At 41.9% G+C, this 24,682-nt stretch overlaps 2 protein-coding genes across 7 annotated transcripts in view; one reads left to right on the top strand and one right to left on the bottom strand.

Annotated features, from left to right (window-relative positions):
* PRR36 (proline rich 36) overlaps positions 1-14,130 on the top strand; it is a 67,352-nt gene extending 53,222 nt beyond the window's left edge. For 2 of the 4 annotated variants that reach the window (XM_089661224.1, XM_089661223.1), the window contains exons 5-6: positions 417-5,720; positions 13,538-14,130. In XM_089661224.1, coding sequence (XP_089517350.1) covers positions 417-5,720; positions 13,538-13,860 — 5,627 coding nt within the window. In that variant the 3' untranslated portion in view covers positions 13,861-14,130. The remainder of the gene's footprint in view (positions 1-416; positions 5,721-13,537) is intronic. The other 2 variants (XM_089661226.1, XM_089661225.1) reach the window with 2 other exon arrangements.
* Positions 14,131-14,167: 37 nt separating this feature from the next.
* The window catches only part of LOC149436915 (cAMP-dependent protein kinase catalytic subunit alpha), a 98,202-nt gene continuing 87,687 nt past the window's right edge, over positions 14,168-24,682 (bottom strand). For all 3 annotated transcript variants that reach the window (XM_089661228.1, XM_089661229.1, XM_089661227.1), the window contains one exon: positions 14,168-22,364. In XM_089661228.1, coding sequence (XP_089517354.1) covers positions 22,239-22,364 — 126 coding nt within the window. In that variant the 3' untranslated portion in view covers positions 14,168-22,238. The remainder of the gene's footprint in view (positions 22,365-24,682) is intronic.

Genomic DNA, 24,682 nt, shown 5'->3' with positions numbered 1-24,682 from the left:
GAAACGCATCAGCCATTTGACCGCACTGACAGTGAGAACACCTTGCCCGCCGTTGTGGCCATTGTCATTTTTCTATGCTTTTTAGATACATGCTTCGTCTGTGAGTATGTTTTTATTATTCTTTCACTCCTACAATAAACCTTGGATAATGCACTAGGTGTGTGCGCCACCTGTTTTCTCTCTATCCAGTGGCTGATTTCCCTGTCTGAGGAGGGCTGCACCCCTGGAACATTTCCTTTGGTTGTCGCTGTCCTGGTACCCTTGGCTTCCCTTTTTGGCTGTGCATATCCTGAGGCGCTGGAGAGTACATACGATATAGGCAGTGCATATTGTTTCAGAGCCCAGCCTAATACTTTGTCTTTTATTTCTTACTGCATTGCAAATCTCCCTTAGTAAGCGATCTTATTTTCTTTCAGATCCAGCATCTCCACTCAAACCTCCTGCCAGCCAAATAACTCGCCAGCAAACCAGGGATAAGGGGACTCAGCAGTCCTCATTGCTAGCGGTGTCAAAAGCTGAAGCTGTCAAGAAGAGCGTTGAGGGTGCTCAGCCTTCCAAACCTAAAGCTGAAGGAGGAAACTCTACACCCACAAAGCAGAATGGAGCTGCTAAAAAGGATGTAGGAAGACTGACGCAGCATGGGATAGTGCCAAAAGATAAGACACCGTGCCTTCAAACAGAAATTAGTGGGTCTGGTCCAACAAAACCTCTAGCATCCTCATCTAGCCCAGCCAAGCCTGTGAAGATGCCATTAACCCTGAATAAACCAGCAAAGAGTGTGCCTGCACCAAATAAGCCTGTTAACACTTCACCATTACCAGCTAATGCTGTTAAAATCAAATCTTCATCGCCCAAATTAACTAACACAACCTCACCTACTACTAAAATAGTTAAAACTGCTTCTCCCTTAGTTAAGACCCCAAGACAGACTTCAGTGCCAACCAAAACATCAATTCCTCCTACTTCAGCAATGAATCAAATTAGTGCCACATCATCTCCAGCAAAGTCAGGCAAGACAACTCTGGTTAAACCGATGAACACCATATCCACATCTAACCACGTTAAAGTGGCAAAACAAACAACTGCAATGAATAAGCAGCCTTCTGTGCTAAATAAACCAACAAACCACTCACCTGTAACATCTAAACCAGGCACAATGATTGGTAAAGCTATGAATGAAAAGCGTCCTGTACCCAAACCAGTAAAGAGTGGGGAGTCCCAGCAGGTCATTAATCAACAAAAGCTGGACAGTTCTGAAATGAATGTAAAGGTGGTTGAAGTGGTACAAGCTCATACAGAACAAACAGATACATGTCTAGCACTAGTTAACAAAAGCAAGGCCCCAGAAAATATTGTTGAATCTGCAGAAGGACTGTTAGGTGATGCTCAGTCAGCATTAGAACCTTGCATTGTGTCCACTGAATTGTCAGCTGAATCATGTCCTGTAGATTCAGAATTGCAACAGTCAGGATCTTTGGGTCAGTGTGAGATTTCTCTGAGGGATCTCAATAACCACATAAAAACAGATGAAGAAAGAGTAAGATCTGCAGAACAAAAAACTACTACTGCAACAATTGAACTTTCACAAGAAGCTCTGAAAACATCTCTAGAACTAGTTAACTCCTTAGAAGAAGGGACCACATCTCCACTCAGTTTACAAGAAGAAAAAGTGTCTCCTCTGGAACTAACAAAAACACTTCTAGAAACAACAAGCTCCTTAGAGGAAGAAGTGATAAGCAAACCTGTACAGGATGAATTGAGTTCTCCCTTGGAATATTCAGAAATGTTGATGGATCTGAAAATATTGTCAGAAGTAAATGTAAAAATCCCTGTAGAGGTATTACAAGGAGAATCAATCCCACCATTAGATGGAATGGTAGAAACACCAGTATTGATTCCAGAAGAAGTGCCACCTTCAGTCAAACTGAGTGAACCTTTACCTGTACAACAAACATCATTATGTGAAACAGCTATCCTTTTAAAAGAAGAATTGCACAACACAGTAGAGCTTGCCCATCACTCAGATGAAGAAGTGGAGCTTCTAGAAAGAGCAGCACATGAAGACAAAGACTTTGACGGAGAACAGGTATGTCCACAAAAACCTTTAGAGGAAGAAATATTTTCCCCAGTGGAGCAAGCAGAACCATCAGACGAAGTGCAGACATCATCTTTGGAGCAAGTCACACCCTTAGAGGAAGGCGTAGACCTATCAGAGGATGAAATAGGCTTTGTAGATGACCCAAATACAACTTTAAAAGAAAAAGCTAACATTTTACTAAGACACACAGAAGACTCTGTAACATTACCTACAGATTTCTGCAAACCATTAGAAATCCAGGTCACCTCATCCATGGAGGAGGTTACTCCATCAGATGAAGAAATGGAACTTTCAAGGGCAGAAGATGCAACTTTGCAGGAACAAATAAGCTCAGAGGAGCCACATGGAGAAGACAGTAAATGTTCAACTGACCTATATAAGGCAACAGAAGTAGTAATGACTAGTTCAGTAAAAGCAGCTGAAAACATACAAGAGGACACAAAAACAGCAGGAAAACCTGAACAACTAAGTGTGACCCTTCCAGAAGAATCTTACCAACCATTAGATGAACTGCTACAATCACTAGCTAAACCAACAGATAACGTTGAAAAAGAATTTGAAAGCATAAAATGTGTAACAGACAAAACAACATTTCCAGAAGAATCAAACTCTGCTTTAATGTTAGCAGAGTCAGTTACATATCTAGAGGGTATAGATGGCACTAAAGTTGAAACACAACCGCTTACAAAAGAACAATTCATTTTAGGAAATCCTGTAGAAGATACAGAACTCATTAAATCACTTGAGTCTGCAAAGAAGCAAGAGAAGACACCAATATTCAAATTATCTGTGGAAAACTATCCAGTTAATCAGTCTAATTCTTTAACAGAGCCAGTTGGGTATGAATCAGAAAGTGCCAGCGATTTTGTGGTGGAATTAGAGGAACATTTAGAGCAAGGTAACAATACAACAAACCAGGATTTAGAACAATTTCCAGAAGAGCCACTGATTGAAACCATAAAGGGTGAAGCAGAAACCAATAAGTCAGCTGACGTAAACATGTTTGAAGAACAGGAAAATATGATAGACACATCAGCAAAAGAGCCAACAGAGCCTCTTATTACAGAGGGAAAACAACTAGACTCAGCAGAGACTGAAATGGACTATGTGTGTTCTCCAATAAATCCAGAGCAACCTGGCCTTAACTCCGTAATGTTCCCAGAGGAACCATTAACATCTCTAAAGCAGTCTGAAATGGCCTTATTGGAAACAGCTAGCTATTTCGTGGAAACACCAAAATCTTCATTAGAGCCACTGAAACATGCAAATCATGCAAAAGAGGCTATGGCTTCGTCAATATGTGAATTAATGGGATCACCTGGGGATCTGGTAACTGCAGCAGTCACTGCAGTGTGTCAGGCAGTGGACAAAACAGCATCTCAATTCAAAGAATATTCAGAGAGTGCAGAAACAGGGCCAATACATAGCATCTCTATAACAGATACTTTGCCAAGTCACCCAACTGATGTTCTGTTGGAATCAGCTGAGCAAATTACGATCATGGAGATTGCAAAGAAATCTAAGCCACCAGAGGAGGAACCATATATCAGTATGCAGGAAGAGGAGGATACTGCCACAATACAGCCCTTAGGAGAAAAGGCAAACTTTCAAGTCTTTGAAGGGCAGAAGGACCCTTTGCAATTAATACCTTGGCATGTGGAGGAACAAAAGGAGCCTATCAATTTAATAACTATGCCTATAATAGAGCAAAAGGAATCTACTGATTTAATAACTGTGCCTGTAGAAGAGGAAAAGGAACCCAATGATTTAATAACTGTGCCTGTCGAAGAGGAAAGGGAACTTACGGATACAATAACTATGCTTGTGGAAGAGGAAAAGGAACCTATTGATATAATAACTATATCTATGGAAGAGGAAAGGAAACCCAATGATGTATTAACTGTGCCTGTTGAAGAGGAAAGGGAACCTACTGAAATAACTATACCTGTGGAAGAGGAAAAGGAACCTATGGATATAATAACTATGCCTGTGGAAGAGGAAAAGAAATCCAATGATGTATTTATGGTGCCTGTTGAAGAGGAAAGGGAACCTACTGAAATAACTATACCTGTGGAAGAGGAAAAGGAACCTACTGAAATAATAACTATGCTTGTGGAAGAGGAAAAGGAACCTATGGATATAATAACCATGCCTGTGGAAGAGGAAAAGGAGCCTATTGATATAATTATGCTTGTGGAAGAGGAAAATGAACCTATTAATATAACAACTCTACCCGTGGAAGTGGAAAAGGAACCTATGGATATAATAGCTATGCCTGTGAAAGAGGAAAAGGAATCTATGGATATAATAAATATGTCTGTGGAAGAGGAAAAGGAACCTATTGGTATAATGATGCCTGTGGAAGAGGAAAGGAAACCTACTGATATAACTTTGCCTATGGAGGAGGGAAAGGATCCTAGCAATATAGTACCTGTGCCAGTGGTTGAGCAAAAGGAACCTATTGATTTAATAACTATGCCTCTGTTAGAGCAAAACAAACGTGATGATTTAATAACTGTGCCTCTGGCAACACAAATGGAAAAGTGTTACTTATTAGATCAAGCTGAAGAACCACTAGCAACTTTAGCAGACTTGGTCACAGATAAACAGAAGACAACAGAAGTGGAGCCAATCACTCATACCATAGAGACAGAACGAATACCACATATACCATTGGCTGAGACAGAGTCTCCAGGTATTTTTCATCCAACAGAAGCAACATGGAGCCTCTCTACAAACACTGAATCTGACAACTCTCCAACAGACATAAGAGAAGCATCAAGTAAGCCTCTTTCATTACCCGCTGATGATCATCTACAACAACACAAGACTGTCACTACTGATTATCTTCCAGGGAAAACTGTGAACCCAGCAGAAGCCACAGGAATTACTGCAGAGACAATAACCTTTTCAGATGAAGGGATCAAAGGAACTATTCAGCCTTTATCAAGTAAAAACCTATGTGAGGTTAATGACAAACCTGATTTGCTTATAGGCCCTACAAAGATAGTAGATTCCTGGCTAACCAGTCAGAAGTCGGAGAAGGAACAGTGGGTGCTTGTGGAGAAAGAGGAACTTGCAGATTTCAAGGAAGAGGGAGAAGATAAGCTGCCAAGGCCAGCCAGCCTAAATCAAGAAGGAGATAACCAAGAGGAACCCAAGGCAGAGGAAGAGGCAGTAGAAAGGGCCTCGGTGTGCAGCACTCTGAGTGACCCGCAACTGGCAGGAAAAAGCAGTAGTGAGACCAGTACTCCTGAAGAACTTAGAACTTATGAAGATTCTAGTTCCGGAGTGGAATCCCACTCAGATGATGTAGCCACATCACCACAAACCACACTAACTCCTGACCCAGATCTAGGTATCCACATGGGCCAGGAAGAAGGGTCAGACACCCCAGCAGGAACTCCAGCCTCAAAGAGCAATCGGGCACCTCATCCTCTCCAGAATGCCAGCCTTGAGGAGCTCTCTGAAGGGACTTCTCTCTCTAGTGTTATTAAATCCTCAGAGGATAACACAATAGCCCATAAAATGGATATGACTGCTTTTACATGCCCCCAGGTTTCATCAGTTTCCAGAGAACAAGGATATGAAGAGAGAGCAGAAGAAAGAGGTCCCCTGAGAGGTAATGATGACTGACTGTGTAATGTGTGGAGTAAAGATCTACTACAATTCTAAGAAGACCAGGGGGTGATTATAGGAGGGTGGGATACCATAAATCTGACAGAAGGGTGGTTTCAGTCCAGCAACCAAGCATCCAGTATAATAGACCAATAAAGCCACATATCACATCATCTGTCTGTCGCCTGATGTATTTTTTCCATTCCCCAGAATCCTTTTTCTCTTTCCGTCTAGTCCCCCTCATAACTTCTCCCCATTAGCTCTTAATGTTTTCATTCGGTACACAGTTTATCTGTGTTTCTTTTTATTTTTTTTAATCTACAAATGTTATAATAAACATTGATTTATTTTGTACAGTTGGTGACCTCTGTTTTTATTTAAGCATGTGCCATTTGTGTTTCCCTTATTTCAGTGCTGTGACTTGTTTACCGTCATTAACGTGGCACTTGTGTGTAACTGGAGTGCTGTGCAGTAATGTGGTATGTGCACTGTAAATGTGTTTGCGTTTATTATTTTTTTTGGACCTGAATGTTCCTCATGCATTGTTGTACACAGACCTGTGGCCAGGCTAAACTTCTGAGATGACGTAAATCTGAATATTTTATTATACAAACTTGTGTACCCTTTTAATTTGAGAAATGCAAAAGGTAAAAAAAAAAAAAAAAAAAAAAAAAAAAGCATGCAACACCTGAAATTTAGGATCCTACTATATGCCACCAAGTCAATTGGCAGGATCCAGCAAAGCATTTAGGTGGACAGGTGTAATAAAAGAATTTGTCAAGATTCAACCCTGACAGCTTCAGAGAGAATCACTACAGCTATATTCAAGTAGGTCTTGTTGTCAGGCCTAAGCTCTGGCAGTATCAACTGTGAGCTAAGGTCTCTACAGCACCCAAGAGACTCTTCGGAGCTGCATGCAAGTGGACTCCCTGCAAAAGTAATTAAACTTTGATTAGGTTGAGACACTTAGGGGTTTATTTACTAAAGCTGGAGAGTCCAAAATCAGACTCCCTTCTGCATAGAAACCAATCAGCTTCCATGTTTCATTGCCAAAGCTTCATAGAACAAGCTGAGGTTAGAAGCTGATTGCTTTCTATGCAGATTGGAGTCTGAATTTGGACTCTCCAGCTTTAGTAAATAAACCCCTTAAAGTCCGATTTTCACAGATGGCGCCTCAGCAGTAGAGGAATGGGATAACAGGAAGTGGAAGCTTCTGACAGCGGGAACTGTTAGCAGATGGTTGTAACAAAAGCTTTGTTGTGCAATCTGAACACTCTGAAAATGTTCAGGCTGCAGGATGGCATTACTTTCATTACACCTGTCATGCTGGGCTCCAGCTGCAGTATATAAAAGGATCCGACATTCCCAGAATTGTTGGATTCCTATTAGCTTTGCAGTGCTCCCAAATATAAGAGAACTCATATAAAAACCATTGGCTACACAAGTTTTCTACAGCATTAATTAAAGGGGTTTACGATTAGAAGTGTAACCTAGTAATGAGGTCTCTGTAAGTTAACCAAGTTCAACAATCCCCCCCCCCCCCTTTTCCCATTGTTCCCTGAAAACATGTTCATTTTTTATTTATCATTTTCCCATCATGTCTCTCCTTTTAAGTTTTTTGGCATCATTCTACCTAAGTTTGCTTGTCATTCTTTTTTCTTTTTATTCACTTCATTGTGACATTGATACAATTCAAGGACACCAACTTAGAGGGACATTCCCCCATAAACTGAAATTCACTATTTTCAAGACCCAACAAAAATGCGTTGACTGTATGTTGAGCAAAAACTTTTTATTTAGGTTTTAGCATTAATAGTGGAAGGTTAGAATCCATGTTGGTTTATTTTTTTTAATGGTTGTGTCCCATTGTTACCGGAACAGGTGTCCCCATTGAAAAATTTCCCCTCTTCTCTTCTGACAAAAACAGCAGATTGAACAAAAATAAAAGAAATGACCCAATTCCCCCATCCACACACTACTGCCGTTGAGTTATTGTATTCTGATGCAATAGGTTTATTAAAGTTTTACAACCATAACAAAGAAGTTGTTTGAATTATTGTATTCTGACAATGGGGAGACTTCCCCACTGTCAGAATACAGTGATCACTGCTACCGGCTGTAGCCGACGGCACTGATCGTTCAGGAAAAACCCAACATTGTAGCTGTACAGAAGTTGATTGGTAGATTGACTTCTGCACGAGTCTGTCCATACATGGATTGAAATTTGACCAGTTCAGCAGGGATCAGACAAATTTCAGTCCAAGTATGGCTGGCTCAGCAGAGAGGGTGGATCAATCTATAGAGCTAGCCCGTGGGGACACAGCGCAACAAAACCTTGGCAAGGGTTCTATTCCTTCCACACTCCATCCAGTGGGCTATTCTTTCCACACTCTAATCAGTGGACTATACATACACAATAACAGTGATCTGTTAATCATGTTTAATCAAAACTGATCATTCTAAAATGATTAACACGTAGATCTCCCCAACAGCAGTAAAAAAAAATACACCCTGACTATTTCTAAGACTTTCCCATTCTATCCAAAATGTAAAAAAAAAAATCTTAATCTGTGAAAGTATCAACCCTGGGGCAGAGGTAGAACCAACCAAATTGACAGCATAAAGTAAAACTTTTATTTTTATTATTTTGTATAGAGAAAGGAGGGGTTGTAAGCCCTGTCAAGTTTTTATTACCATCTGTGTTCCATTGGGGAGATTTCCCTTCATTTCCTTTCCCCATAGGCATAGCAGGACATCCCTCTATAGTCAAGGGATATCCTTCCACTTGAAAACTTCCCCTCTATTCCTGTTCTGGTGTCCACTCACAATTTGTGGTTTTCTTTCATTTTCACTTGGCTTTAGGATCATTTTAAAGTGGATGAAGGCCCATTGTAAAAGTCCCTGGAATGCACCGTGGCTCATGCGTTACAGTAATGCAGATAGTGAAAAGCATACCTTATAATGCTGCTCCAAGCTGTGGATGTAAGGAAAAAAAAAAAAAATCACTCCATCAGCAAGTGAGAAGAGGGGAACATGAGTTCGAGCGATTCCAGTGTCAGTCAATACAAGTGAAGAGATGGACCCTGCTCAACCGACCCCAGGAGTCCAATGTTGAAGAATGTTAAGGAACGGCCTAACGCGCCATTTTTGCCACACCATCTGTTGTGTTTCGCCCTGCCCAACGGGGCTTGGTCAGAGGTATGTGACCAAGCCCTGGTGTGGGGGGCGAAACATGTCAGAGGGTGTGACCAGAATGGTGGCTGAGGCCATTCCTTAACATTGGACTCCTGGGGTCAGTTGAGCAGCATCCATCCCTTCACTTGCAGTAATGCAGGCTACCATAGCACACATATACCAATTTGCGGATTGATATAAACATAGCAAGGTGAATGTACATTGAGTTTAATGAATGAGGCGGTGCTAAGTGTTCAGTCCTGATTACTGTAGTAAATCAGCTCCATAGGAGTGCTGTACAGCGGTATTTAAGCCATTTCTAGGAGGGGAATTTCAGTTGGATAAGTTTTGATGCACCATATTTATGCGCAAGCACCTTTTACTGCGTATTTTTAAACGTTACGTGCACAAAAAAGTAACAGGGATCATCTTTAGCCATATTAAAAGTAAATTCAACTCAAAATAATTTTCTCATTGAAACATTGCTTTCCAAAGACTGATAACCCCCTCAAAGAACTGCCCCACAGGGAAGGGGCACGGTTCCTCACAGCAGTTTATTTTTTCTTACCAATCATCAGTTACTTCGGAAAGCATTCACCTAAGTCACCCATGACCCTCTCACACCCAGTTCTCTACCCTCCCACTAGTGCAACTGTAAATTGTGGGCAACTAATTGTGACGGGTAAGCTTGTCCTCACAGTAGCCACTCATTGGTCTGCATTCGCTCTATCTCTGCTCCACAAAGATGTTGGTTGCTGTGAGCCTTTTTTATTTTTTACAGTAATTATATACAATCTTCCAAAAAAATAAAAGTGATGACTGGAAAATAAAATGGCAACATCGCAATAGTTCATGTGCATTTTACTGCAACTAACCAGTCAGATTCAAGCTGTTAAAGTGTATCTATAGTCACAATGGGGAAAGATGCAAACTCTTGTCAGGTTTCATGGGTATCCAGGGCTTCTTTAGAGAGATTTTCCTCTACTTGCAGTAAACTTTTTTTTTCACCAAAACGGAAGTATGGGAAAATATGCAACAGGGTAAGACAAACAAATAAAAAGCAGACCCCATTCCTTTACTTAAAACAGACCTTCACCCTCTTTACTTTCCATAATCCCTTCACTCCTGTTACATAATTGGACATTTAAAGCATATCTCCAACTTTGTCACTTTAACTGGCTCAAACAGGCTATTTTCTACACTAACAGGTGCACCCTCTGGCCTCAGCTATATACAGTATACAGCACTGTGTCCCAGCACCATCCCATACCCGGAAAAAATTGAGTCGGGCTAAATGCTGCTCAGCCATTTATAGGCAGCTTTGCATTTTCTGAATACAAAGCTTCTTCTGATCGGCTGAAATGGAGAGTAGGGCGCATACCATCACGATCTCCAGCTCAGCCAGAGGAAGCTTTCTAATCATTCGGAGAATACAAAGCTGCCTATAAATGGCTGAGCAGCACTTAGCCTGACTCAATTTTGTTGCGGGTGTGGGACGGGAAGTTCCCATCCCACAGCTGAAACATAGCACTGTACACTGTATGTAGCCGAGACATTTTCTACAGTACGCCCAGCGAACACACCTTTTAATGTAGAAAATGAAGTGACTTAAAGAAATGGAAACTTGACACCATAGTGCTAAGAACTCCAAGAGAAGCTGACCACAGTACTTCTGATAATGGCAACCACTATGAAACCCGGACTGGATGATGGAGGCATTGCAGCCCTCTTAACAAGGGGGAATCTTGTAACTGCACAAACAATAAAAAAAAAACAAGGGGCACAAATATCTAGCACATTATCTCCAGCCAAAGTTCTGCTCAGAAGGGGGCTTGTCCCTTAAAACGTCTCAACTGGTGATATCATCCACTTGAACCTGAGGAGTTCCATTGATGGGCTTGCTTTTGGTTCCTGGGTTTTATACAACACTGTGTCCACAATGGTTTTGAGTATTTTTCATCTTTCAATAAAGTGCTGAGATAATGCACGAGGCATTTGTGCCGTTTGTTTTTAATTGTTTGTGATAAGTGATGGTAAAGGAGATCATCTTTTAAAAATTTTTTAAATTTGGCCCTACCGAATTGGAGTGGGCTGAGGTAAGAATTTCTGCACACAGAAGGTTTTTAACCTTTATGCATAGTATACATGAAGGTAAAAACCCTTGAGCCTTTACAACCACCTTACTTTAACCTTTTCCCGCCGGCCATTTGCATATATGTGGCCTCTCGGCGGGTTGGCCTTAACTGTGAGAGGCTGCATCTATGCGTAGAAAAATGGAAACAATGCTGTGCCAAAAGCACGCGTCCTGTACGCTCCCAAAACCGTTATGGGTGGGTAATGGAAAGCTCCCAATTGCTACTTATGATTGGGAGCTTTTCAATCATGTGACTGCTGTGACAGCCAATCATGGCGGTCACATGACAAATGCCGTCTCTGCCTCCCGGCGTCTGAAAACTTTTAAAGGGCCAGGAGGCACCAGCGGGAAGGGGTTAAAAATTATATATATTTTTTCACATTTCTGTGTTGCTGCTGAGAAAGTTTCCTTCACTTTCATTAGGACAGTGACTAAGGGGAAACTCTCTAACAGGGCAACAGACAGCAGTAAAACTTGAGGTTCTAATCCTTACCTACTGTATCCAAAAATTAAACATAAATAAAAAAAAAAAATGGTTATAGATAAACTTTAATTTTAGGTTAAAAGTATGATGTGGTCCAGTATGATACCCACCATACAGTCAAGGTCCTCTATACACTTCTACAGTCCTGAAGCTGACCATAGATAGTTCGGATCTTACATGCAGTTATTGCAAGGGGCTATTATAGCCGCTAGCAGTTATCACTGTGTTTGCCAGGAGTACACAATGGCTCCGCGGGAGGGATTCCCCTATCAACACAAACCGTAGTTGCAGGAAAGAAAATCGCTCAGTCTACGGGCAACTCAACCTCTTCCCAACCGTGCTATAGCCGAAAGACGGCTACAGCGTGGTTGTCTAGTTCTGGGAGGGCGTCCTCCAAGAACACGCCCCCAGCACCGACCGCCGTGTCCTATGGACACAGCTGATCATGTGATGAGGTAAAAGGCCAATTACAGCAGCCTTTTACTACGTGATCAGCTGTGTACAATGAGTTATCGGCTGCACTTTCCTCATGCTGTCACAGTGTGAGGAAAGTACTGCCAATAACCAACTGTCAGAGACGAGATGGACACTGATGATCAGTACCCAACAGTGCCACCCAACCTGTGCCCTGCAGTGCCCCCTATCAGTGCTGCCTATCTGTACCACCTAGTCAGTGCCCATCAGTGCTGCCTATCAGTACAGCCTTCACAACGCACATCAGTGAAGGAGAAAAATGACCTGTTTGCAAAATTTTATAATAGAAACAAAGAAAAACTTTTCAAATTTTTTGCTCTTTTTTTGTTTATAGAAAATAAAACACCCAGTGGCGATTAAGCACGACCAAAAGAAAGCTCTATTTGTGTGAAAAAAGAAAAATGATAAAAATTTCATATGGGTACAGTGTTGCATGCCCGTGCAATTGTCATTCAAAGTTTCAGCTGAAAGCTGAAAATTGGCTTGGGCAGGAAGGGGGAGTAAGTGCCCGGAAGGCAAGTGGCTAAGACTTCATTTAACACCACTGCACTGAAAAAAGTGGGAAATGCTCACTGTGATGAATAAAAAAGAATAGTAAAAACAGTAAACCATGTGATGAGTCATTTACAACGCATTGACAGTTCCCTTCAAAGCACACACCAGCAACTGCGGTATATATGAATGAGCCCTTAAAATTATTTGATGCTGATAGAGGCATACTTCGATGTCATGCTCCCGAGCTATTCAACCTTTTGTTGGTAATCACCTAATTAGTGGTAACACTGAAATCAATGTGCTGAAAGTGAGGTGAATGGCGACAAGAAATTAAATTGCTCAGTAGCAGGAGGTTAATTGCCCATTTAGATTAGCCATATTTGTTCTGGATGTGCATAGATATAAATCGGGGCAGTAGATGACATCACTGAATCTGCAGATGGGTTATTAAACATAAAAAAAAGCTGCAAATTACCATTACATAGAGTTATAAAGGGCAATACATAACAATATCACATCACAGAGATGGCTCTCCAGCTGGCAGGGATGAATGGTTTGATCTGATTAAATCCCGATCTGCCATGGATAAACTGAACTTACTCAAGCCCCTCTTTGCAGTTATTGACCCAGCACCTTACCAAAGGTCATCCATACTCCCTCAGCAGTTATTGACCCAGAACCTTTCCAAAGGTCATCCATACTCCCTCAGCAGTTATTGACCCAGAACCTTTCCAAAGGTCATCCATACTCTCTCAGCAGTTACTGACCCAGCACCTTACCGCAGGTCATCCATACTCCCCCAGCAGTTATTGACCCAGCACCTTACCAAAGGTCATCCATACTCCCTCAGCAGTTATTGACCCAGCACCTTACCGCAGGTCATCCATACTCCCTCAATGACCTCTTCTGGCAGTGCTTGATAGAGAGATCCTTGTGGTGGTCAACCCTGTAGGAACTTACAATGCAGTACATACTGTAACACACATAAAATGCACTTTAAAAATACAATCACATACAAAATCTACTAGTGATGTTTAGCTTTCCCAACCATTTTTTCTAGGTGAACCCATCCCTATCCCTTCTCCTGCAGACGGGTTATACACTATCTACGAGACTGACCATGGACCTCAAGAGCGCAGTCCCAGAGGGGCGGAACTGGGGCTGGTGGAGCATATCATCGGGAGAACTTTGTTCCTGGCTGCCTCAGAAGGCGGGTTAAAGGGAGGAGTCAAGGGTCAGGTTGAACTGGGAAAGTGGGCGGAACTGTTGTCTCCTTTGGATGAATCACGTGCTAGCATCACATCTGTCACCAGCTTTTCTCCTGAAGGTGAGGTGTCCTCACAAGGCGACTGGACAGTAGTGGAGGTGGAAACATTCCACTGAGGGGCCCCACCCTTGAGGATTATTGAATGTTTAGGGCAGGAGCTCTACCTATGAGAAGCATAGCAAATATACAGGGTTTGAGCTCTGCCCATGAGGTGCACTGTGAAACCATGTAGAACAGCAGGAACAAGCTGTATGCATCATTGTGCAATATGTGAGTAATGTATGAGTGTGGAGCTTTGCACTATTTAAAGTTTTTGAGGTTCATGTGAATTCATGTCAATTATGAAAACTGTTTTTTCAAATAAAAGCTTATACTTATTAAACATCTTAGCGTGTCCAGTTAAGATACAAAAGACCACTGTACTCATGTTAAAAGACACTTTATTAGAGAAGTGAAAGGGAATCAAAAGAAAAAAAGACAGACTGAGAAACCCTTCTCCACCAAATAAAACAAGAAAAAAAAATAGAAAAATGGAAATAAACTATACAAATGTTCTTAAAAATGATAAACAGTAAGAGCAGAGAAAATATACATTTTTGTACTCACTGTAAAATCCTTTTCTTGAGGTCCATTGAGGGGAAAAAGGAAGTCTTAAACCTTAAGGTTATATTGCCACCTACAGGAGGATGGCACAATTCCAGAAAAAACAAATGTAGGGAAGACCTAGGTATAACCCCTCCTGCTACCTACAGTGCCTCAAATTGTTTTCTAGAGTCATAGAAACAAGAGCAATGGCAGAAAAAAAGACCAATACTCTTTGGCCAGCTGCAGATGAATTTTCCACCAACTCGCAGCTATCTGGCACAGTCATCCTCAGTCTCACTTTTGGATTGTGCATTACAGGATGATTCTAGAAGTGACCTACAGGCACTGGGTTCCTCTCTGTGAGTGCTCTACAGTTAACCTTTACTGGTTATGTTAGCTGTCCAGCACTCTTCAGGTCCAAAGCCACTAGCATTGCCTTGCACTGCCCTGTCTCTATAGACTCAATAATTAGCCTATTGGAACCAGGCAGCATGAGTTCCCTCCTGCCAAACAATGCCCGGGAAAAATCTCCCTGTTGCTGCTTCTAAATTACGGAGTAATTTATTTTTAAGCATTCATTCCCATTGTGGTCACAATCTGAAATGTCAGCTGGTGTGCAGAGCTGATGAAAATGTGATAATTGAGCATTATAAATAAAGTAAATGGGGGGACCCAACATATTATTTGACCAGACTGCTAACAGTTGAGCGCTATATTTAAACAAATTATGTTTTGCTATTTAGTGACAGGGTCCACCCTCACAGTTATATTTACCTTCACTGTGCTCCTTTGCCACTTCTGCTGCACAATACCCAGGGCCTCAAGGTAAGTGGGAGCATGTGACCTTCACCCGAGGCAGTGCTTGGGCCTAGCTATCAATCGTTATGCCTAAACACATGATGGAGGGGGTGACAGCATGGTTCCCTGTAAGCTCCAAAATTGGGTATTGTTCTGTGGTGATGGGGTCACTTTACCCTTGACAGCACATAAGGGTTGTTAAAATTACCACTTAGCATTGTTCTCACTTTAGCATGCCTATAGAAAACCTATCCATACTCTAATAGTACCAAAAAAAAGCCACAGATCTACAATGTAGGCCCCTACTGGTGTTTGCACATACTGTACCTTCTCTATTTTCTGAAATCCAGGGGTGCCGTAATATGCACATTTCAACCCTTCTTGATAGATCATTTACCTCTTCCCATATGTCACATTTGGCCTATGTCTATAATGGACGATAGACAGCCTAACTGGTTCAGAGGAACAAGTGGGAGGAGGCAGATGTGCATCCAATGATATCAGAAAGTGTGGGAATTTCCCTGCACATTCTGTTCTAGTGACAGCTGTAAACCTCTAGATTTCCCATCACTTTCAGTCCCAATAACAAAGTTCTATACAAATAGAAGGTGGATCCCCCACCAAGGAAACTGACAAAATCATGACAGAGGTTCTAAATCCTCATTACCTTATAAAAAGAAAGTTCTTCTTGTAAATATACCTTAAAGCTCAACTCCAGCCTAAAATTCTAATTTCATATGGATAGAGTAGGCCACAGCTCCTGTCATGTTCTAATGCCATTTGTGTCCCCTTTGCGGAGCGTCCCTCACTTCCAGGCAGATCAGGAAGTGGTGGGAAATCTCACCAATACTGAAGTTCGATGCAACCAATACATTTCAAACACAATTTCTGACTTCCTTACAGTTTGATAAGTAGAAAATAAATAACAAAGCTATTACGTCTCATACTTGCTATGGAGCTACAGTCCAATAAATAAGGTAACCCTCTCTTACCTGTCCATGTTACTGGTCCCTTTATAGGATCTAGGCTTTGCAAGTCATGGTGGGCTTACCCCCGAAGAGGCCTTCAGGGTCTGGATTCCATAGAGGTGGAACATGGCCCTTGACCTGTATACTACCCTTTTGCCAACTATACACATTGCAAGCACCAAGGTTAGCACCTAAGCAGGTTTCCAATGCCTGAAGCAGCCATTACAGGCCTTCCCCACGCTGGTTCCCAAAATCTTACTGAAATTGCATTTATCCAAATGCTCAGCTTCTATTGCTGTATCAGAAGGAAGAGTTGATTAAAGAATCCAAAGTTAAAATAAACTAAGGTCCATCAACTGAGGTCACTAGCAAAAAACTGAGGACTCAGAGTAGGGTAGGGGTATGTAGGGGAAGTCCAAGGGTCGTGACCGTAAAAAGCTTTGCCAGTGTCCAATCATTTGAAGGTACCAGCCTATAACCCAGGGTATATGAAGATCAAGCCTGTGACCTGCACTGTAGTATTAAAATATAAGCCTATCTTTTGTGAGCCCAGGTTATTCTATTTTTAGCTGTTACAATTCTTTAAGGATATATCTATAAATTAGTGAATGTGACATTCACCAATTAATCACTGCAGGTGAATCTTCGTAGTGCATGTTTCAAATTAGAGTGATTGATTTACTTGTATGTAACATAAGGGTATGTTGCAGCGGTTTGAGTGGTTCTACTGGGGCCATAGCTGCAGTCATGACCCCGGTAGCTTTTATTTCTTTTTGTAAGGGCCAGCGAAGCTCTATAATATCAAAGCTATCCTAGCAGCTAATTAGCTGCTGGATCACTAATATAGGCGTCAGGAGGGGTCGCCCCTAACCACCACCCATACCGATGCCTCCCCACCAGATCGGGGAGCTCAGCACTAAAGTTGGTGGTTTACATACAACATCTTTTATATTTTACCAGGCAATTGGGTATTATATTGTGCTTTTGTGCATTAAAGTGTATTTTTGTTTTAAAAATTGCATTTGAAAAACCGCTGCGCAATTACTGCTTAACATAAAAAAAAATTCAAAACCAACCATTTAATTCTCCAGTGCCTCTGGTTAAAAACATATAGAACGTTTGGGGGTTTACTGATGTAAACAAAAACTGTCAAAATAGGTCAGGTCTTCAAGTGGTTAAATACACTGCTTAAAAAAATTAAATGAACCCTTTTTAATCAGAGTATAGCATTAAGTCCATTAAACTCGGGATATTGATCTGGTCAGTTAAGTAGCAGAGGGGGTTGTTAATCAGTTTCAGCTGCTTTGGTGTTAATGAAATGAACAACAGGTGCACTAGATGGGCAACAATGAGACAACCCCCAAAACAGGAATTGTTTTACAGGTGGAGGCCACTGACATTTTTTTCCCTGCTCATCTTTTCTGACTCTGTTACTAATTTTGCATTTGGCTAGAGTCAGTGTCACTACTGGTAGCATGAGGTGATACCTGGACACTACAGAGGTTGCACAGGCAGTCCAACTCCTCTAGGATGGAACATTAATAGGTGCCATTGTCAGGTTTGCAGTATCTCCCAGCACAGTCTCGAGAGCATGGAGGAGATTCCAGGACACAGGCAGTTAATCTAGGAGAGCTGGACAGGGCTGTAGAAGGTCCTTAACCCATCAGCAGGACCGGTATCTGCTCCTTTGTGCAAGGAGGAACAGGATGAGCACTGCGCAAGAGCCCTACAAAATGACCTGCAGCAGGCCACTGGTTTGGATGTCTCTGACCAAGCAATACGAAACAGATTTCATGAGGGCGATTGGCATTTGCCATTGAACACCAGAATTGGCAGGTTCGCCACTGGCACCCTGTGCTTTTCACATATGAGAGCAGGTTCACCCTGAGCACATGTGACAAACGTGAAAGGGTCTGGAGAAGCCATGGAGACGGTTATGCTGCCTTTAACAGCGTTCAGCATGACTGTTTTGGTGGTGGGTAAGTGATTGGTCTGGGGAGGCATATCCATGGAGGGACACACAGACCTCTACAGGCTAGACAATGGCACTCTGACTGCCATTAGGTATTGGGATGAAATCCTTGGACCCATTGTCAGACCTTACGCTGGTGCAGTGGGTTCTGGGTTCCTCCTGGTACATGACAATGCCCGGTCTCATGTGGCAAAAGTATGCAGACAGTTCCTGGAGGATGAAGGAATTGATACCATTGAATGGCCCCCACGCTTGCTTGACCTAAATCCAAAAGAACACCTCTGGGATATGTTTCAGTCAATCCAATGCCGCCAGGTTGCACCCCAAACTGTCCAGGAGCTCAGTGATGACCTGGTCCAGATCTGGGAGGAAATACCCCAGGACACCATCCATCATCTCATTAGGAGCATGCCCAGACATTGTCAGGCATGCATACAAGCACGTGGAGGCCATACAAACTACTGAGTACCATTTTGAGTGGCTGCAATTAAATTTCAGCAAAATGGATTAGCCTGCTGCATCATTTTTTCACTGATTTTTCGTGGCGTCTTTGAATTCAGTCCTCTGTAGGTTGATAATTTTCATTTTTATCAAACGATGGGGCATCCTTACGTTCCTAACACATTACCCACTCCATATCAGTATTGATATCCAGCATGATATTTTTCCCCATGTAGATCTGATGTGTTTTAAAAGTGTTCCTTTAATTTTTTTGAGCAGTGTATATGCTACTTAGTTTACCATTACAGGCATGGTTTCATCTTATAGACTTCCTCTTAAAGCCAACCTATGCTGTGGAGATTGTGCCCAAAAAGGAAGGCAGGGGAGAAATGACTACATGCCAAGTATTGCCTATAGCACTAGTTTCCGAACTGTAGCCATAGGCCTGGATGTGGCCCTTTACTTGTCTTTATCCGGCCCTTGAGGCATTATTCCTGCCATTGACACCAACGATAGAGCATAAATCCTTCCATTGACACCAACTATTTCTCCCCCTAATACAAAAGATTGGGCATGGTTTCCAACCACTGGGCACAGCAGCCCCCCAAAAGTCTGAAAGACAGTAAACTGGCCCTTTCTTTTGAACGTTTGGAGACCTCTGCCCTATAGGCTTGGTGCAGCTCGTCACTTCCCCATTACTGACTCACCATGCCTTGTTTTGTACAGTCTCTGGGTGGAGTCAGCCATCTTATTAGGCAGGGCTTTGTTTCATCATATCAGAGATACTCCCAGTTATTAAGCTGCAGCACTGTAACTCAGAAGGAGAGAGGCTGAATCAGGGGCTGATCTATGCTAGGCATTTGTGAACACAACCAATAGCTTCACAGGCATCAGGAAAAAATATGTTATCTATGAGTTGGTATTTCCATCCAGAATGCAGATGTTCACCCTTAATATGCTACCTTCTGGGGGGAGTAGCAGAAGAAGGAAAGTTCAGGGGAAGTACTGTGATCTCTACTTAAAAGGGAAGGAAATGCTGGTGTAGGCAACAAAGCTATGATCCCAAACAGCAAAATCCCAGTATCAACGTTCCCATTGAAAAGAAAAAGAAGCTGGAAGGGTGTTTCAGTCCACCTGCATTCACACGTAACTAGATAGATAATTAAGGCCTAGTTCACGCCTGTGTGTTTTTGGTGATTTTTGCAGAAACGCATTACAGTCAATTTAACATGGTTTCCTATGGGACACATTCACATTTATGCATTTTTCAGCCACTATGTTTTTGGAAAGCGTCAGGGACTTTTTTTTTTAAACGCAAAGCGGTGTGTCAAAATCAGAAAAAAAAAAAAAAAAGGCATGTGCAAAAATGCAACGCAAAAAGCACTGCTGAATCAGATCAAAAGCAAACTGCATTAGGTATGAACCAGGCCTTAAGCTGGAGGGAGAAAATGTTTGGTAAGCTTGATATATCATACCATAACAGGAGGTACAGAACAATCATTTCTTACATTTTTTTAAACAAAACTTTATTGGTATTTTTTCTCAAATGTTTACAGTATAACACATGTAAGAAGTGAATGTGTGTTTGTGTGTGTGCGCGCATGTACATACATACATAATAAATATATATATATATATATATATATATATATATATATTTATTAGGTGAAAACTCAATTGAAATTCACAGATCTGCCCCCAAATTATCCCACTTCCCTCACCACGTCTGTAATAAGCCAACCTCTCTCATGACAAATGTTTGGAAAGGCCTACCTTTCATGTTTTATCGCCTTCATGCTTGATTAAAAATGGTCCTTTCCAAAACTGACCCTCCCAACTTAAGTCTTTAAAGCCACAGCACAGCTGGGGACTTGGCATTATGTCCGAACTAGTAGTTTGCTCTGCAGAATGTATATCATTATGCAATAAAATCAAACATTTTCCCAGGAACCTAGTATATTGACCATGGGGGGCATGGTTATGGTTATGAAAGCTGCAAATTACCAAAGACCCATTTCACCTAATGTTCTGTGGATATGCCATTAACACTAGTATTGCACTGAGTAGAAGTGCTTGTTTGTTTTAACCATAGAAGCCCCAGTGTGCCATTTTGTTCAGAACAGCCTGTCAACGTGCCATTGTTCTACAACCACGAGAAGTGCCTTTGGAAACAGGCCTTTAAAATTAATGGTGTATCTGCTAATTTCAGAACTCCAAACTTGATTTTGGGATACTATTCTGTACCCAAATGAAGCACAGAGCTGTACGGTCCCATCTTTCCAGCTACCAAAAACCTTCCTATGACATCAACTTCAAAATTGTGCTCTACTGGAAACATAGTTCCATCAAAGGTATGAATCTCCATAAAAAGGGGCAGTTTGAGGTCTCCAAGCCAAGACAATAGGGTAGCAATGTCAATGCTGGAGATAAAACACATATATTTATATATACTGCCCATTTTCTTTTTTTTTTTTTTCTTTTAACATTGAACAAATCTACAAGAGTATCCACTCATTCGAAAAAGACAATACCTGTAGTGCAAAGTGGACTGGAAGAGACCTTCAAGGTGCCCAGTAGCCATTGAAAGAAAAAGCCACTCCCAATAACTGAAAGATTCATTGAATGGTACAGGTAAACAGGACAGAACCTACTTCTGGGCAGAAAAGAAAATTCTAGGCTTACTACATATTTTAAAACAGAGCTAAATCAAGCCTTCAAACAACAGAATGAAGGACCACATCAATTGATTTTGTCCAAGACAAAGAAGCCTCACAATAGCCAAAAATGTAAGCTGGTACTTTGCGATGCCACAACTGCTGTATTGCCATCTGTTCCCAAATATGTTCAAGTTAACCTACAACTGCAGCTGAATATATCAAGGATAGAAGTCCCTCTTGACTTGAGTAAAAGGACTTGCCAGTAAAACGGCACTCAGACAACAGGGACCGCATAAACCACAGAAGCAGTCCAACAGCCACCACCTCCCTTCCAGGAAATAACGCTGAGGTTTGGTAAATAACTTACTTTAAATGACCCTCCCTTCCCATTATTCTGGTTTTGTGTATAAACACCAAGGACCTACCGAATGAAGATTATGGCATCGATGATGGGAGAAGTGGTTAATACAGAGGCAAAAATGTGCTAAGTGAACTAAACAGTGGTGTAAGGTGGGGGTAAAAACTGGCACTTTCAGTTTAAAAGTCATTCTAGGATAGGGAAAGCTGGGAAACAGGACGGTGATCAGTGGAGAAAAAATTCAGATTAAAACAGTTCATTATTTATAAACTATGTAAACTAAATGATTAAAACCAGTAGCCAAGCTCCTCGAATGAAAATGGTTAAAAAAAAAAAAATAATAATAACAGGCCCCACTCCTGAAGGAAATGGGCCTGCCCCAAAGGTTCTGGCTCCACCCTAGAGGAACCACTCACATTTAAATAACTCACTTGGCCCCTCAGATCTGTCAAGGAGAGAAGCAAATGTGTGAGCGAGGTGGGGTATGACAGAGAATGCAGTTTTCTCCAGGACCAATCGAAACCAGCACCACCAGATCCAGGATAAAATAAGATGGCCTCCAAATTGAATCTGCACCACTAATAAAAAGCTAGAGAGGTGGGGAGTGTGAAAGGGAAGGAGAAGTTTGTGTGCCGGTCAGTGGCATTCTCTCCATCGGTCTCACTTGATCGCGGGAAGTCTTGAGTAATGGCTCCTGCTATCATCAAGGCGCTCTTCAGAACTCTGAGAATTCTTTGGCGCATTTATCTGTAATGGAGATTCTGATCTCTTCCTCTTCATAATCATCAAAATTACTTGTGTCACCCGGCCCTTTGCATTTGGGTATGAAGGGTGCCTCCACCTAATAGAGAGGAAAAAAATCAGTTTAAAACTAAAGGACTAAAACATGGAATAGCTTTTCCACAAATTTGCGCAAGTCAACTACGTTAGTTTAAATACAGAAATTATAATAAAGAATTTATATAGCTTTAACAGTTTGCGCAGTGCTTTACAATATAACGGGAGACGGCACAGTTACAATACAAGAGGGTTAAGAGGGTCCCACTCATAAGAGCTTACAATCAAATAATGTGTGGCAAATGCTACAAAAGGTAATAACCATGAGGGATGAGCTGATGGAAAAATTAAAGGTGCAGTTGTTAGACAGTTGTAAATGGCTTTATATGTTGTTGTTGTTGTTAGTATTTTGAATTTAATTCACCAGGCAAATCGGAAGCCAGTGGAGGGATTGGCACAGAGGAGTAGCAGACAATGAGCAGTTGGTAGGTAGACAGGTCTGGCAGCAGCATTCATGATAGAATGAAGAGGGGAAAGCCTATGGAGAGGCAGGCCTATGAGAAATTAGTTGCCATAGTCTATAGTCATAGTCCAAGGGAGCAAATGAGGAGCTTGGCTATTTTATTAGTTAAAATGGGGAGAATTTTAGAGATGTTACGGAAGTGAAGTCTATAAGATTTGGACAGTGATTGGATTTGGGGTTGAAAGGAGAGATCAGAGTCTAGGATTACACCTAGTACCCTGGCATGAGGGGAGGGACAGTTAGTTGTATTAATCTTTGATGGAAAAGTCATGGAGGAGGGCACAAGAGGGGGGAATATTACCAGCTCTGTTTGGAGAGATTTAGTTTGAGGAAGTGGTGCGACATCCATGTTGATATGTCAGATAGTAAGTTAGTAATGGCAGGGGAGACTGAAGTGAGGAGCAGAGAGATAGATTTGGGTGTCAACGGCATAGAGATGGCATTGTAAGCTGTGGGTGGTTATCAAGTGACCAAGAGAAGAGGTGTAGATGGAGAAAAGAAGTAGGTGATACTGAAGAACTGCTGTGATAGGTAGGAGAAGAACCAGGAAAAGCCGAAATTTGGAGGCCAGGGGAGTGGAGTGTATTGAGGAGATTGGGTGGTCAACAGTATCAAAGGCTGCAGAAAGGTCTAGCAGTAAGAGTATGGAATAGTGGCCATTGTTTTTAGCAGTTAGCAAATGGTTAGTGAGATTTGGTAAGGCAGTTACTGTGGAGTGCTGCGAGCGAAAGCCAGACTGTAAGGTGTCAAGAAGAACATTTCCAGTGCGGTAAGAGCTCAGACCGTTGTAGACTAAAAGGTTAGAGGTAAATAGGAGCAAGGAGATGGGTCTTAAGTTGTCCAGGTTGGTGGGTTCAGTGAGGCCTTTTTAAGTATGGCGGTGATCTGTGCATGCTTTAGAGAGGTGGGGGGGCAAGGTGCCAGGGATACAGAGAGACTGAAGATGTGAGTGACGGAGCATTGGATAGAAAAAGTGGGTGACCTTAGTAGTTGTCGAGGGAACAAGGACTAGGGGACAAATGGTTAGGTGGGCATCTGAGAAGAGTTTGGTAACTTTTTCACTAGCGACAAGGTCAAAAGAGGAAAGTATTGAATGTGCGGTTAGATTGGATATTTTAAGTGGGGAAGATATCTGTACAGTGGAGATGTCCACACAAATTGCATCCATTGTGTTTATGAAGTGATTGGCAATCTCCTGGGCGAGTGAGTTAGTGGGGTGGAGGTGAGAGGGGAAGACAAAGTAGAGAGCTAAAGGGAAAGAAGAGCCGACAAGGACTGGATGACAAGGTATTAATAGGAGAGACAAAGTAGGTTTGTTTGGCAGCATAGAAGCAGGAACTGTATTTTGGGAGGGCAGATTTGTACAGGGTGAAGTCTTGCAGGGATTTAGTTATACGCCAGTCAAGAGTACCACTATGTCTCTTGAGATTTCCGGTGTTGTCATTTGCCAAGGTTGTAATGGTCGAGGCCTGACTGTGTGTAGTTAGAGGTGCAAGTGTGTTCAGCGAGCATGAGAGTGACCTTTTGTAGACAGAACATGGCCAGGTTAGAGCAGGACAGCAGTGAGATTTTGTCAGAGGTGGTCAGTAGCAGAGCAGAGAAGCGAAGGGTTAAAATGGCGAAGATTTCTATGAGTAATCATTTGATGCTTAGAGGGATAGGTGGTTGAAGACAAGGACACTGTGAAACTGATGAGGCTGTGTTCAGAGAGAGGAAAGGGGTTGTTGGTGAGGTTGCCAGGCGTGTAGAGATGATATGAGAGAAAAACAGATGACTACAGTGGGTCTGAAAAGAAGAGAGGGATAGAGAGGGAGGGGTAGGAAGAACTTGAAAGGTGCTCAGTGGGGATAGAAGGAATC

This window comes from Staurois parvus, unplaced genomic scaffold, assembly GCF_062004578.1.
Source record: "Staurois parvus isolate SC_StPar_1 unplaced genomic scaffold, SC_StPar_1.0 ptg001328l, whole genome shotgun sequence".
Taxonomy (NCBI): domain Eukaryota; kingdom Metazoa; phylum Chordata; class Amphibia; order Anura; family Ranidae; genus Staurois; species Staurois parvus.
The sequence above is the reverse complement of the archived record's forward strand: the minus strand, read 5'-3'. Positions and strand labels throughout refer to the sequence as shown.